General features: G+C 38.0%; 1 protein-coding gene across 2 annotated transcripts in view; it reads left to right on the top strand.

Moving 5' to 3' along the window:
• Window positions 1-15,585, top strand: part of NPHP3 (nephrocystin 3) — a 44,754-nt gene extending 29,169 nt beyond the window's left edge. The window contains exons 17-27 of one of the 2 annotated variants that reach the window (XM_066351334.1): window positions 378-542; window positions 1,951-2,045; window positions 3,621-3,743; window positions 5,637-5,826; window positions 5,978-6,219; window positions 7,188-7,263; window positions 9,485-9,612; window positions 11,069-11,309; window positions 13,836-13,961; window positions 14,520-14,635; window positions 15,233-15,585. In XM_066351334.1, the coding sequence (XP_066207431.1) occupies window positions 378-542; window positions 1,951-2,045; window positions 3,621-3,743; window positions 5,637-5,826; window positions 5,978-6,219; window positions 7,188-7,263; window positions 9,485-9,612; window positions 11,069-11,309; window positions 13,836-13,961; window positions 14,520-14,635; window positions 15,233-15,413 (1,683 nt within the window). In that variant the 3' untranslated portion in view covers window positions 15,414-15,585. Of the gene's footprint in view, window positions 1-377; window positions 543-1,950; window positions 2,046-3,620; window positions 3,744-5,636; window positions 5,827-5,977; window positions 6,220-7,187; window positions 7,264-9,484; window positions 9,613-11,068; window positions 11,310-13,815; window positions 13,962-14,519; window positions 14,636-15,232 lie in introns of those variants that run through there. The other variant, XM_066351335.1, reaches the window with a different exon arrangement.
• The last annotated feature ends 1,108 nt before the right edge of the window (window positions 15,586-16,693 follow it).

Raw genomic sequence — 16,693 nt, 5'->3', positions numbered from 1 at the left:
TCCTTTTTCTTCAAAGCAGGAGATGAAATTCTCATGTGATTAACGTCCTGCCTTGTCAAAATAATTATCTTCCTTCTTCCTGCTGGCTATGCAGGCCTCAAGGAGTGATAGGTACATGAGATGTTCTTCCCTAAGGCCTCCCAACTCCAGTATAAATGAGGTTTCTTTTCTTTATTTTTACTTTATCTGATTCTTGATTAGTGTCTTTTGGGACATGTGCTTCATTCTAAAAAATCTGTTTCTTGGTTTATTTAATCATTTGAATTATAAATTTGAATAAGAAATCAATTAGATTAAAAGAATTCTGGAAATTTTAATGGCTGTTAGTTATATATAGAAGTACTTTTTGATCACTGTTAATTTGTCTTTCTGCCTAGATTCTCTGCCTCATAAATATTAGTCATAATGGGGTGAGTGAATCAGAATTGATGGAACTCTATCCGGAGATGTCCTGGGCTGTCTTGACCTCCCTTATTCACAGTTTACACAAAATGTGTTTATTGACCTACGGTTGTGGCTTGCTCAAGTTTCAACATCTACAGGTAAAGTTATTTTAGTAAGTTGTTTTTTAACTTACAAATGTCAACGTATCATTACATGCTGTATTATGCTATATTGTACAATATTATTTTAAGTTTCAGTTACAAGACACAAGTGAATTCTGAATTTGGTATTACAAAAATTTTTGCAGTGATTTTACGTTAGATGTAAAATTTGGCCAATAATATTATATGTAGTATCTTTATGAGGTGGTTTTAACTTTGAAAGGTAGGGTCTTTCTGGAAGAGAAAATGTATTTTCCCTCACTTTATCATTCATTGAATTGCAAGTATAGTTATATGTGTATTTAGAGCTTGGACTCTAAGTCATTCTGCCTCTATTTACAACTGAGCTCTTTAGAGCTTAATAACTATGTAACCTTGGACAAATTCTTTAAGTGTTGAGCAGACTTTTCCAGCTTAACATAGGGGTTGTGCAGAAAATTAATTGAGGTGGTCCTTGGTCCTTGTGAGGTTCTAGACATGGTGTTTAGTACATAGTAGAAAATGTTTAGGAAATATTGGTGAGCATAATTCTTATCTACAATGCCATAATTGATTTATATGCATACAAATGCATATGAAGTCTTTCATTTGAGTGTGGTATATTATATTTGTAGGTATGAAATGCTTATAATTTTACAGGCTTATTTTTCTCCTTTATTGTTATTCTTTTTAGTACTTTTTTAATCCACATCTTTTATATTTTTTTATTGAAATAAAATATTACATTAGTTTCAGGTGTATAACAATGATTTGACATTTATATTTCTGAGATTTTTATTGTATTAACTAAAAGGTTTTTCTTTGTTTTGGGGTGTTTTTTTTTGTATTTTTCTGAAGCTGGAAACAGGGAGGCAGTCAGACAGACTCCCGCATGCGCCCGACCGGGATCCACCCGGCATGCCCACCAGGGGGCGATGCTCTGCCCATCCGGGGCATCGCTCTGTTGCAACCAGAGCCACTCTAGTGCCTGAGGCAGAGGCCACAGAGCCATCCCCAGCGCCTGGGCCACTTTGCTCCAGTGGAGCCTTGGCTGCGGGAGGGGAAGAGAGAGACAGAGAGGAAGGAGAGGGGGAGGAGTGGAGAAGCAGATGGGCATTTCTCCTGTGTGCCCTGGCTGGGAATCAAACCTGGGACTACTGCACGCCAGGCCGACGCTCTACCACTGAGCCAACTGACCAGGGCCTTAACTAAAAGTTTGAAGTAAATTGTGTGATAAGTTCTTAAAATATTAGTATAGGAATTTTTATTCTTACCAGTACTAATCACATAAGTACATCCTGAATTTTAAAATATTATAATGCCATTTCTATTATACAACAAGATTGAAATAATTTTAAATTTTGATTTATAAACTCCTACTACATCAAATAGACAGCAATATTTTATTTCTTCTTTTTCTCCCTAGGCTTGGGAAACCGTGAGACTGGAATACATGGAAGATGCCACCACTATTTCTTCTTATAGGCAGAAGCTAATCAATTATTTCACCACACAGCTAAAGTATTATAAATACCCATATTGTTCTTCTGTAACTTCTGCTGCCCACTTTATCTCTGTGTCCTTATTTCTCTTTCTTAACTTATAACTTAATGTATAAATATTTAATTGGCTCAGTGGATAGAGCGTCAGACTGGGAGTGGAGGACCCAGGTTTGAGACCTTGAGGTCGCCAGCTTGAGCATGGGCTCATCTGGTTTGAGCAAAGCTCACCAGCTTGGACCCAAGATCGCTGTCTTGAGCAAAGGATTACTTGGTCTGCTGTAGCCCCACAGTCAAGGCACATATGAGAAAGCAATCAATGAACAACTAAGGTGTCGCAATGAAAACTAATGATTGATGCTTCTCATCCCTCTCCCTTCCTATCTGTCTGTCCCTATCTATTCCTCTCTCTGACTCTGTCTCTGTAAAAAAAATAAAATAAATTTTAAAAAGAGATTAAATTCTCTCCCTATTCTGTTAATGTCAAAAAGACAAAAGATAATTCTGAAAGTGTTTTAACATTATGCTAAAGATTTAACTGTAAGGCCTGACCAGGTGGTGGCACAGTAGATAGAGCGTCAGATTGGGATGCAGAGGACCCATGTACAAAACTCTGAGGTTGCTGGCTTGAGCGCAGGCTCATCTGGCTTGAGTGTGGGGTCGCTGGCTTGAAGCCCAAGGTCACTGGCTTGAGCAAGGGATCACTCACTCTACTGTAACCCCCCTGGTCAAGGCACAAATGAGAACACAATGAACAATTAGGGAGCTGCAACAAAGAATTGATGCTTCTCATCTCTCTCTGACTCTCTGTCTTTTTCAAAAAAAGATTTAACCGTAAGTAAAAGCAATGCAGGCTCATTTTATTGCTTCTATTTTATTCCAGGTTGAAGAGATGAGTGTGTCTATGTATATCTGTCTGTCCATTTGGGTTCATTGAGGGTTTTAAAAATAATTCAACTTTAGCAAAATTCCTTTAGAGTTTGGTTGGTGTCCCTGAATATAACTTTATTTTCCTAGTTATAGTGGTAAAGTTTCTAGTTTTTTTGTTTTTTTTTTGTTTTTTTTTTGTTTTTCTTTCATTTTTCTGAAGCTGGAAACAGGGAGAGACAGTCAGACAGACTCCCGCATGCGCCCGACCGGGATCCACCCGGCACGCCCACCAGGGGCGACGCTCTGCCCACCAGGGGGCGATGCTCTGCCCATCCTGGGCGTCGCCATGTTGCGACCAGAGCCACTCTAGCGCCTGAGGCAGAGGCCACAGAGCCATCCCCAGCGCCCGGGCCATCTTTGCTCCAATGGAGCCTTGGCTGCGGGAGGGGAAGAGAGAGACAGAGAGGAAAGTGCAGCGGAGGGGTGGAGAAGCAAATGGGCGCTTCTCCTGTGTGCCCTGGCCGGGAATCGAACCCGGGTCCTCCGCACGCTAGGCCGACGCTCTACCGCTGAGCCAACCGGCCAGGGCAAGTTTCTAGTTTTGATCATTAAAGAATCAGAGATATATGTTAAATATATTTTCTTGCTTCAGCATTTGTCTGAAGCCTTCTGCAGCAATCTCATTGTAGGGAAGTACTGTTGAATGTTGTCCCCTCTCTTACAATAGCCAGGACCCAGTGACCTGGAGAAGTGCAGATGAACTCCCGTGGCTTTTTCAGCAGGAGGGAAGTAAACAGAAGTTGCATGATTGCCTTCTCAATCTCTTTGTGTCTCAGAACCTTTATAAAAGGTAAGAAACTTACCTGTAGAACACCTTTCCCCAAATAAACATATTTAAACATTTATTCCGCTAAACAAAGAAAAGTAGCATTTTCAACTTAAAAATTAGCCCAGTTACAGTGCTACCTGAAATATAAAACAGTGTGAGAGAAATTGAAGACAATTTGAAAATTACCATGAGATCTTTTTTTTCCCAAGCGGCAAAGTAAAAAGAGTATGTCTACTTCATAAAATCAGAGCTGGAACGATCTTGAGACAACTTTCGTCTTACTCTTGCGTTGAAGCAGGTTTGACTCTAAATCACCTCAGGAGGTGGTTTATGATATCTGATACCTTCAGATACCTCAGTGTATCTGGGCTCTACAGAGAATCTGACTGGTGTTGAGGTTAAAGAAAGGATTACCTTTTTTAAATAAATAAATAGTTGGTCATTTCTGGTATATTGAATTTGCTATGTCAGAACCCCGCCTTCATGTGCGTAGCTTTCTGACCTGCTAAGCCTCACCGGGGGTGGGGGGGTGGGGGGAGGTGATGGTTCTGTCTCACTTAGAAATGCCACCATTTCTCATAACAGCTGCATAATTTGTTTTTGCTCCTGAGTGAACTCTCCACTTTATTGTTGTACCTTGTAACATTTTTTATGTTAATTACAATTTTTTCGTCATTACTTTGAAATCAGATTCATTGTTTAGTTTACCAGCTGTCTGAACTGTTAATGTAAGAAACTTCCAAACCTGAAAGAATTTTTTACTAGTTTATTTGAGCCAAACTGTCAACAATCGCCGGGAAGCAAAATCTCAACAGATTCAGAAAATGCTCCAGAAAATGGTGGTTTTACCACTTACTTTATACATCAGAATCAAAGGGGAAGACATAAGGGGGTTACGTGAAATTGATTGGTGATAGATTAGGGAGGTGGGAGAAAGCAAAGCTGGGAATTCTCTGGGATTGGGTAGAAAGTAAATATGTATATAGTGAAAGTTCTTTTACATAGGCAGGAATAAGAGTTAGTTAACATGGTAACAATGACAATGAATGGGTGTGTTGGTTCTTGCTCTGCTGGGATGCCTGCCCAGAGGGAATCAGGAAAAGAAGACCCTAATATTTCAAACACATGTTATCAGGTATGTTATTGTAGATGCAGAGGAGGACAGGTCCAATTAAGATAAGCATTGACCTTTATTTAGAGAAAAATACCACCCTAGGACATGACTACCCACCATGAACTGCTTTTAGTTAAAAACTTTCCATTTTAACCATCCTGTGTGGTTACTTTAGGTCCCTGAGTCTGCAAGGCCACCATGCAGGCTTTCCCGGAGCTTGTCAGGTTCAGTGTGTGGCCCCTTTTCCATCCACACAACCTACTTATTATCATCTACAGATGATTAAGTTTACTTTTATCATTCAAGTCCTTAATGAAAATACAAAGTAATATTCTATAACAGTTTGCCTGTGTTTCATTAGTGTCTTCTCTAATTTCCATCACTTAAAATAGTTTTTTGAATGAACTCAGCTGACTTCCTCCAGCTGACTACATATAATGAAGTGTCTAAAAAGAATTCTGATAAATTTCCATATAATGAGATTAATGGTAACAAGCACACTATGGAATCTTTTCTATAGTATGTGCCATAATCTTCTTGCAGTAACACCTGAGGCAGGTAGTATCAGCGCCTCCCTCCCTGCAGCAGAGGAAGTTGAGGTGTAAGAACAGACACCCTGTTCATGATCGCACAGCTAGGAGGTGGTGGACTCGGGTGACATCTGAGTCTGCAGTCTTACCTCACTACACAACACTTGCCTACTAATACATTGTCAAAACTTGATGTGAATTCTGGCATTTTCACTTGCTAATGGCTTTTCCAGCTTGTTGTTCATTAATTCCCATTATTCGTTGGAACAGGGGCCACTTTGCTGAGTTGCTGAGCTACTGGCAGTTTGTTGGCAAAGACAAGAGCGCAATGGCAGCGGAGTACTTTGACTCCCTGAAGCAGTATGAGAAAAACTGTGACGGCGAGGAGAATATGATCTGTTTAGCAGATCTCTATGAAACCCTGGGGCGATTTCTCAAGGACTTGGGCCTGCTCAGTCAGGTCAGTGTAGCCGGAGTAAGAGCCAGTGCAGATTTTTCTTGCTGACCCTGCTCTCCTTCCTAGGGGTTAATGCTGCATTCTTTCATTGTGCTAACAGGTGATCTTACAGCCTTTCACTCACTATAGTTGGCCTCGCATCTTTTTTCTTCAGGCTGTGGTGCCTTTGCAGAGGTCTCTAGAAATTCGAGAGACGGCTTTAGATCCAGATCACCCAAGAGTAGCTCAGTCCCTCCACCAGCTGGCAAGCGTGTACGTGCAGTGGAAGAAGTTTGGCAATGCAGAACAGCTGTACAAACAGGCGTTGGAGATCTCTGAGAATGCCTATGGTGCGGACCATCCACGCATCGCTCGGGAACTGGAGGCGCTTGCCACTTTGTACCAGAAACAAAATAAGTAAGATTTAGATCACTAATTCATGGTTTTATGACGGGGAGTTGCGGTTTTAAATATACTCATGTGGGATAGGCTTTGTTTTGTGGCTGTGTATCTTTCCTTATCTTATGTCTTTTGAGTAGATCAAATACTGTTTGTTGGTCTGTGTCTTCATGGGGTAAACAGAAAACTGGAACTGTAAGATTCAGCTCTGAAGATGAGTGGATGATAGAGCATGGAGTTTGGAATCATATAGTTGGGTTTGAATCGGGGCTCCTTCACTGACTCGCTTTGTAACACTGAGTGCTGCAAACTAACACGAGGGCCTGCAAACCACTGTCCTTGGCAAGTTCAGGTGGCTGCCTGCTTTGTAAACAAGGTTTTACTGGAACAGGGCTGTGTTGTTTCGTTGACATGTTATCTATGCTTGCTTCCTTGCTTCAGCTGTGGCGTTCCTTTGTAGTTGGAACGACTACGTGGCCCACAAAGCCTGACATACTTATTTAGCCCTTTTTAGAAAAAGTTTGCTGGTCCCTGGTGTAATGAAAAGTATTTTTTAGGCACTCACTGAATGGCATCTTTTCCTCTCTCAGAAATTATTTCTTTTGCTGTGTCATAACTGATATGTATTGAAATTTTTTTCTTTTAACTTTTAGAAGTATTGTTCATGTAGATTTTGTATGACTTTTACATTTATATTTTGACCAAAATTTAGCCTTTATTTAGCAAACTAAAATTCAAGATTGTAGATCAGTTAAAAATGTGTTAAATGTCAGCTACTTGGAGGATTAATTTATTTTTTTAGATATTGTTTTATGAAGGGTTGTGTTAAAAATTTTAAATTCCCTATAACTATCACTTCTAGAAATAGTTCTGTTTTTAATAGCTGTAAAAAGCTTTACACTAGATAAGGAGTTCTTTCATTTCATGGAAGCATGATGCTTTGAATATGTTCTTTTGTTTGACTTCCTTTTTTTTTTTTTTTAAAGATATGAACAAGCTGAACATTTTAGGAAAAAATCCTTTAAAATTCATCAGAAAGCTACAAGGAGAAAAGGCAACTCGGTAATGATTTTTGTGTGTGTTGTGTTTTGAATCAGAAGAAAAGAGCATCTCTGACTATCATATAGATACATAAACATCATGTTTTAAGAACTTTAGACTTTAAAGGGACTTCTAGAAAAGTACCAGTTAATATTTTCTTATTTATTTATTATATATTTAAATCTTAGTGTTACTGAGAGGTACAACTTAGTAGACTCTTAAAAAGTCAACTTTAGCCTGATCAGGCAGTGGTGCAGTGGATAGAGCATTGGACTGGGATGCTGAGGACCCAGGTTCAAAACTCAAAGGTCGCTGGCTTGAGCACAGGCTCATCTGGCTTGAGCACGGGGTGTTGGCTTGAGTGTGGGATCATAGACATGACCCCATGGTTACTGCTGGCTTGAGCCAAAAGGTCACTGGCTTGAGTTAAAAGGTCGCTGGCTTGAAGCCCAAGGTTGCTGGCTTGAGCAAGGGGTCACTTGCTCTGCTGTAGCGCCCCCGCCCCCATCAGGCACATATGAGAAAGCAATCAATGAACAACTAAAGAGCCTCCACGAAGAATTGATGCCACTCATCTCTCTCCCTTCCTCTCTGTCTGTCCCTGTCTATTATCTCTCTCTGTTTCTGACACATAAAAAGAGAAAAAAAAATAGAACTTTTTATTGTGGTAATTATTTTGCAATATATATACTCACAAAAATTAGGAGATATTTCAAAATGAATATGAAGTGTTAGAAAAAGCATTTGATTTTTTTTTTTATTAAACAAGAACATCAGAAAAGCAAACAAGTCAAAGAGAGTTGTTTGATTATGCAAACCAACTTTTATTTCAATGGTGAAAATGCACTATACAAAAGGCTGAAAGTACTGGAGTATCTGCATGTTCCCTGATCCCCTAAATTTTGTGAGCAGTGTGTGTATATCAAATCATTGTTCTGTATACCTAAAGCTTACACAGAGTTACAACTGTGTAATTATGTCTCAATAAATCTGGGAAATTAAAAAAAACTTTTAAGTGGAACTATAAAGTTCATTAGAAGGTTAGACTTTGGAAGACAGACTTAAAAGCTGCTTCTGTTCTTTAAAGGATAAAGAGGATAAAAGAAATTTAGTTAGTATTTTATATTGGATTCAAATCCAAAGAAATTCTTACTCTTGAGAACAAATAAATTATTTTCACATTTCTAAGCTGCTGATAAAAGCTAAATAGAACATGTCTGTTTTAACTTAAAATGCTATATGCAATTTTTAATTAAAATATATCTGACATATACTGTAAATTTAAGGTATACACCATGTTGATTTGACACACTTACTGTAATATGATTGCCATTGAAGATATAGTTAGCATATCTATCATATCACATAATTATTTCTTTTTTCCAGAAATAATTATGATCTAGTCACTTAGCAACCTTGTTGATTATAATATAATACTGTAGTCTATATTCATTTTACTGTGCATTCGATCTCCAAGACTTATTTATCTACTAGTTCCAAATGCTATGTGCAATTTTTTTTTCTTTCTTTTCTTTTTTTTTTTTTTTTTTTTGGTAAGAGAGTGACTGACAGGAAGAGAGAAAGATGAGAAGCATCAACTCATAGTTATGTCATGTTAGTTGTTCAATGATTGCTTCTCATATGTGCCTGAACCAGGAGGCTCCAGCTGAACCAGTGACCCCTTGCTTAAGCCAGCGACCTTGGGCTTCAAGCCAATGATCATGGGATCATCTCGATGATCCCACACTTAAGCCAGTGACCCTGCTCTCAAGCCAGCAACCTCAGGGTTTTGTTTTTTTTTTGTTTTTTTTTTTTACCTCAGGGTTTTGAACCTAGGACCTCAGTGTCCAGGTTGACGCTCTATCCACTGTGCCACCACCAGTCAGGCCCTATGTATAATTTAAATACCTGAGGTTTAAGTGTTTAGCAGTGGGGTTATTTAATTAACCAGCAGTAAATTAATTGTTTCCTGATATTTTTGAAGCACTTTGAGATTCAGTTCCCGTTGCTAAACTATCTCATAATCGTTTTCACAATAGCTCTTAATAAATTTTGGAATGTGATGCCATGTGGAAATATGTGTATTTTTAATAACCATTAGATTAATTTAGTGTAATACTTAAAATAATTGTAATCTTTCCTAAAGGGAACAACGAAATATTTTAGAATGCTAGTATGTTGTTTCAGAACCAAAGATTGCACTTACTTAGTGATTGCCACAAATTTTTTGTGTTTGCTCCAGTATGGATTTGCCCTTTTGCGTAGACGGGCCCTACAGTTAGAAGAGCTTACGTTAGGTAAGGACACACCTGACAATGCTCGGACCCTCAATGAACTGGGTGTTCTCTACTATCTTCAAAATAACTTGGAGTGAGTACTATAGCATTAATAATGACAATAAGTATCCAGTTTTCTCTTAGATGCAAAGCAGTTTTACATTTCTATCAAGTCAAGTTAGAAGAACTTGATAGAAACCATGCCAAATTTCATGTATGTGTTATGAGCATAGCCACATTTAACAAAGCCCATGATGTTTTCTCTATTGTTTTCTCTCACATTGTTTCCTTAGTAACTGAAAAGTTATTTTGTACCTTCCCTATTTTTCTGTTTTTTTGGTGGGGGTTTTTCTTTTTTCTTTCTTTTTTTTTTTTTTTTTTGAGAGATAGGAGGAAAGGGACAGACAGGGAGAGAGGTGAGAAGCATCAACAACTCATAGTTGCAGCACCTTAGTTGCATTTTTCTATGTGCCTTGACTGGGGGGCTCCAGCTGAGCCAGTGACCCCTTGCTCAAGCCAGGGGCCTAGGGCTCAAGCCCAGGGACCTTTGGGCTCAAACTGGTGAGCTTTGGGGTCATGCAGATAGTCCCCCACCCAGCCCTCCTAGCCTTGGGGTTTTGAACCAGCAACCTGAACGTTCTGGGTCGATGCTTCATCCACTGTGCCACCACAGGTCAGACTTTCCTAGTATTTTTTATATGTTTCTGAAAAGTGAGTTTGTGTAGATACCAGACATGAGACCTTGCCCAGGAAGAAACAGGACTGAATGAGAATAAAGAATGTAGCTGGCCTGACCTGTGGTGGTGCAGTGGGTAAAGCATCTTCTTGGAATGCTGAAACCACTGGTTCACAACCCTGGGCTTCCCTGGTCAGGGCACATATGGGAGTTGATGTTTCCTGTTCCTCTCCCCTCCCCTTTTCTTTCTTTCTCTCTCCCTCTTCCCTCTCTGGAAATGAATAAATAAAAAAAAATAAAATCTTTTAAAAAAAGAAAAAGAATGTAGAGGGTGCCGGGTTTATTCTTCAGTTTAACTGGACAAAATGACAATATTTATACTTTCAGAAAAAGGAGTGTTTGGGGCTTCTTTGGATATGAGAAAAATATAACAAGTTTGATACTTTGGATATATAAAAAATATAAATATTTAGTCTACTTCACAAAAGGTTCTTTTATTAAAAATTAGGGACTAATCCCAAAGGGGAGAAGGAATAATTATCAATCTTTTGTTTGAGTTAGGTCTAATTATTTTAAAGGTATAAAAAGTTTGTTTGGAAAATACTTACAGGTTTGTCTTTTAGGAGAAGTGAAGTGGAAAACTGAGGCGGTCATCCCGATGTTTCAGGCCCTTACATTATGAGGAAAGAAGCATTTTTAACTTTTGGACAAGAGCAGGAAGGGAAGAGGGCTCAGAAAGAGGGAAAAAGGATTTTGAGCGGAATCGTTTCACTTTCTTAGATTTAAAAATAAAAATGCTTCAATTCTCCACCTAACTAGGATTCTGATTTCTAGAACATAAGCTGTTTAAATGATTTTGGCATTTTGTTCATAGAACAGCTGACCAGTTTCTGAAGCGTTCCTTAGAAATGAGGGAGCGTGTTTTAGGACCAGATCACCCCGACTGTGCCCAGTCGTTGAATAACCTGGCGGCTCTATGCAATGAAATGAAACAGTACGATAAAGCAGAAGAACTCTATGAAAGAGCTTTAGACATACGGAGACGAGCATTAGCTCCTGATCACCCTTCTTTGGCTTACACAGTGAAGCATCTTGCAATCTTGTATAAGAAAATGGTAAGTAATTCTTGGCATATGTTTTATCATATACCAATTAAAATCATTTGTCTTCTGGATAGATTATTTTCTATGAGCTTTTAAATTATAATGATTAAAAAAAAATTTTTTTAATAATTTTATTTTTTTAATGGGGCAACATCAATAAATCAGGATACATATATTCAAAGATAACATATCCAGGTTGTCTTGTCGCTCAATTATGTTGCATACCCATCACCCAAAGTCAGATTGTCCTCTGTCACCTTCTATCTAGTTTTCTTTGTGCCCCTCCCCCTCCCCCTTTCCCTCTCCCTCTCCCCCCTCCCCCCATAACCACCACACTCTTATCAATGTCTCTTAGTCTCACTTTTATGTCCCACCTACGTATGGAATAATGCAGTTCCTGTTTTTTTCTGATTTACTTATTAAATCATAATGATTTAATATTTTAACAAATAGCTGAGTAGAACAATTAAAAATGTTATTTCAGACTTAACTATATTAAGGTACTGATTTGGTTTTGTTAAAAAAATTCTAAATACAGCCTGACCTGTGGTGGCACAATGGATAAAGTGTTAACCTGAAACACTGAGGTCACCAGTTCAAAACCCTGGGCTTGCCTGTTCAAGGCACATATGGGAGTTGATGCTCCCTGTTCCTCCTCCCCACCTTCTCTCTCTCTCTCTTTCTCTCTCTCTCTCTCTCCCCTCACTAAAATGAATAAATATTTTTTTTATTCTAAATATAAAGGCAGTCTTCAGCATTCTAATTAAATTTATTCTTATATTTCAGAAGTTCTCAAATTCAGCCAGTGTTAAGTTTGCTGTGTTAAGCTACCATAAATATAAGTTACCAATTGTTGTACCTGAAGGAAGAAGTCTTGTAGGTGATTAAATAAGCATTTTAATTTCATTCTTTTCTTTGTCTTTTGTAGAAGCCCTGAATAGGAACATAGAACAGGAACAGAGTTCAGTGCCCTGAGACAAAGGCCACAGTGACTTCACTGACAGAAAGTACTGAACGCAGTATTGTACACCCGATATAGCGAGGGACAGCTGTACCTGTGCTGAACGCAGCACGAGAGAGAGAGAATTAGCAATTCTGATTAATCAATAGGTGGGGGTATTGGAGCTACTCCCTTACCCTGTTGTTTGTTCTAAAGGAGTTCCCCTTCCTGATTTCTTCTTTCTCTTCTCCTCATTCTCTTCTCTGCTTCCTGAATTCTTCATTCTTGTCCCTGCTTCCATTTTATGTATATCAATAAATACCCATCAGGACTGGGGGTCAAGACCCCCTCATGAAACCCGTATAGGGGATTGTGAGGCAGTCTCCCCAGGACCCTCAGCGCACTCCATGTGGTCTCCAAGTAATTGTCACCACGACCATCTTTAACTAAATGTAATGAGCTAAACACCATTCTTTGTCCAAGAGTGCTAGCCGGAGTGATGTTTGGAACTTTTATAACTTTTCTGAAAGAGAAGTGTGCTTTTACTTAGTGCAGTTGCAGTGCGGTGTTAGACTGTCTCTAGACTTTTTTGGGTCCTTTTGCTGGTCATCCAGGCACTGAAGTTGTTTTATTAAGAAGACTCCGTTGTTGTTCTTTCTCCCCATCAAGTAAAAAAGAAATAATTGGAAAAATCTCAAAAGGATTTGGTAGAAACTAAGTTTTTATTTTGATGCCATCTCTAAATTATGTGTAGTAGCAAACATACAGAGTGGATAAAAATAGGTTTACAGTTGTTCCTGTGGAAAACAATACAATAATTAATGAGTAATAATACAAGAATAAACTCTGTATTTCATGCACTCACAACTGTAAATATACTTTTGCTCCATCCTCTACCTGTTATATTTTACTTTATCAGAGACACTGAGTAATAATGGATGATCCTAAAGGGCTTTCTGACATATCAAAGAAAATGTTTTTATATTCAATTTAGCTTTACTTATTCCTTTAGATTTCAATTATCTATAAACTTAACTATTAAATTGGAGGTAATGCTTCTGAATTTCTCAAAAATTACTTAAAAATTTTTTTTAAATTATTTTTAAGAGAGAGGAGTGGAGATAGTGAGACAGATTCCTGTATGCGCCTCAACCGGGATCCACCTGGCAACCCCCGTCTGGGGCCGATGCTCACAACTGAGCTATCTGCAGTGCCTGGGGCCATTGCTCAGACCAACCAAGCTATCCTAAGTGCCCAGGGCTGATACTCGAACCTACCAGCCACTGTCTGCAGGAGGGACAAAGGGAGAGAAGGGGGAGAGGGACATACAGCCAAACTCTCTTTTAGAGCACCTGTAATATGACTTATCATGGAACAACAGATTATTGGAAGAAAAGCAGATTATTGCTTCCCCTGTATGCCCTGACCAGGAATCAAACTAGGATGTCCATACACCGGGTCGACACTCTATGCACTGAAACAGCTGGCCAGGGCCCTCAAATATTACTTTTAGTAAAAAATTTTAATTATGGAAAAGCTCTGATCAGGTAGTAATTATTGCTTTAATATTTTTGTTAGATTTCACTTTTGTGTTTTAGGGGAAACTTGACAAAGCTGTACCGTTGTATGAGCTGGCTGTTGAAATCCGGCAGAAATCCTTTGGCCCAAAGCACCCTAGTGTAGCTACTGCCTTGGTGAACTTAGCTGTTCTCTATAGCCAAATGGTAAGTTCCCACACTTTAATTCTTTATAAATGAATGGTGTTAGGGTACAAAATATAGGTAAGGCTACATTAGATGTGGCACAGTAAAAATAATTAAAGGAAATGTAAGGTTACCTACTAATGCTTCCTTTAGTACTTAATTAATGAAGTCACACTCCTCTTGGTATAAAGCACTGACTGCTTAGTTCATTGCTTAGGCTTAGTTTTTTAAATTCTGGAGAGTCCCTACATCTCTGTATCTAATATTACCTTCAAGCTGCAACATTTGCCTGTGATGGGTGAGAAACAGGTATCCACTGGGCAATAAAGAGACAAATTTGTGATTATATAATTGGATTAAGGTTGATGGTTTCCAAGCCAGGCCTAAAGCAAGCTGCTGACTATTATACTCCTTCTCCCATTATGACTACTCATAAATTAAGCTGTTTATCCATATCTTTTAGGAGGATATTCACATTTTAAAAGTGCTTATGCCACTTGATCAGTTTAATCTAGAATATATTCATAGTAATTTCAGAAAGGCGATATGTTCACCTGAGTGTTGTTACTTTTTTATAAGAAAAAACACACCGAGGCCTTGCCACTGTACGAAAGAGCATTAAAGATTTATGAAGACAGCCTGGGTCGGATGCATCCTCGAGTTGGAGAAACGTTAAAAAATTTAGCCGTGCTTAGGTAAGAAGTTTTTCACTTTCCTCATACAGCCAAACTCTCTTTTAGAGCACCTTTAATTTGACTCATCATGGAACAACAAAAAATACTGATTGCTGAATGATTTTCCTGGGAGGAGAAGGGTTGTTTCTGGTTATCTTTAAGAGATACAAGCAAAATGAAGGCCGCATGATGTATTTTGCAGAGGAGTTTATCATGGCAAATAGTGAAGGATGGTTTATAGTTGTAACCAACTGGCTCTGGAATAATATAAGCAATTTGCTGTCCTCAAAGCTAATTTGCCATTAAGTACATGCTGGCTTCTGCTTTGTGTTTAACTCAGGATACAGAGAATATCAAACTTCCCTTAGCAATTTCACTGCATCCATCACAACATGGTCTTAATGGTGTGAGATACCGAAATGTTCCTTAGCAGTACAAATAGAAAAGAAAAGAATTTGGGTCATCTTTTTCTGGTCTGAGTAAATGCACTGGGGAAAAATTGAGCAATTATTCACATAAGTTTTTTTGTTTGTTTTTGTATCCTATAAAGTCACTTAGAATTGTTAATTAAAGCTTATATTCTGATTTTAAGAGGGTTTTTTTCCCTCTCTCTCAAAGCTATGAAGAAGGGGATTTTGAAAAAGCTGCTGAACTATACAAAAGGGCTATGGAAATAAAAGAAGCAGAAACATCACTTTTAGGTGGAAAAGCTCCTTCACAGCACTCATCAAGTGGAGATAAATTTAGTGTAAAAACAACCCATTCTCCTAATGTTTTCCTTCATCAAGGACAAAGGTAGCAGCAATTACAATTCATTGCAAATGAATAAACATTTGGAATAATGAAAAAACATTTGGAATGACAGAATTTAAAACTTATTAAAAATGTTTTTAAGAAAATTTATTTTTACTTTGTATTATTTAAGTGGTATTTGTATAAAATTATATTGACTACATTGACATTTGAGTCATAATCATGTCTGTTTTAGTTAAAAGAATTAACTTCCCTCTTGTATAGACACTTGTCCAAAGAGGACATGAAGAATAGGTTGGTGTCTGTTACACAGAGCAAGTCAGACAAGGAGTTCAAGAATTCCATCAATCATCTCTCAAATGCTACTTTACCTCAGTGATTCCTCATCTTGCTTTTCAGCAGTAGTCTGGCTTAATTCTCTGCTTCAAAGGTTTCAAGAATTAAAGGGATATGTGTTTATGAAAAGTATAAATTGTCTTCTGTAAAGTGAGCTAGTAATAGGAATCTGACTGCTACATTTTTTATTCTACCTTTTCTTTGAGCAGATTGGACTGAGCCCTCTGCTTTCTGTGCTCTATATCGTGTGTTACTTTAGTGTGTAGTATGTATCTGGATAATTTGAAGTCATTAATGCAGTAATAGTGACCTTACCAGGCAGGACATTCTCTATTTTTTCCTAAGTGGGCTAAATCTGTCTCTTTATTTATCTCAAATTAGTCAGCCATTTTATAAGTTTCACAAATACTGTCACCGTTTGGATATTGTTTTTTACCATTTCTGTATTTATTATATATATGGGTTACCAGAAAGTTCTGTCCGTTTTTGGAATAAAACAAAATACAAATTTTTCTTACCGTCAGTAAACTTTATTAAATAATATAATTGCCATTATTATTCATGATTTCTTGCCAGCGTGAGGGCAATTTGTAGATCCCATTTTTGAAAAATGTTTTTTATCTTTTGATGCGAAAAATGGAACCAGTATTTGTTTGATATCTTCTTCATTTTTGAATTTTTGCCCTTCAAAAAATTTTGTAAGGACAAAAACAAGTGATAGTTGGAGGGTGCTAAGTCCGGGGAATATGGTGGATGCGACAGACATGCTTCTGTAGCATTTCTTCCTTGTTGAAATTCATAAAATTACAGTGGTGTAAATGAACTTTATCAGTAGCCATGGGTACATTATCGCTTCAGACATAAGACTAACGTGAATCAACTTTGTTTTAATTTGCTACGTCAGTATGTATACATTAAGTGATAAAAATAGAGAGGCACACATGTGCCAAATAAATGTGCTTACGTGTCGAAACTTGTGATAAAAACGGA

Source organism: Saccopteryx leptura, chromosome 10 (assembly GCF_036850995.1).
Source record: "Saccopteryx leptura isolate mSacLep1 chromosome 10, mSacLep1_pri_phased_curated, whole genome shotgun sequence".
NCBI lineage: Eukaryota > Metazoa > Chordata > Mammalia > Chiroptera > Emballonuridae > Saccopteryx > Saccopteryx leptura.
Note: the sequence above shows the minus strand (reverse complement) of the source record. Positions and strands in the feature narration are given on the sequence as shown.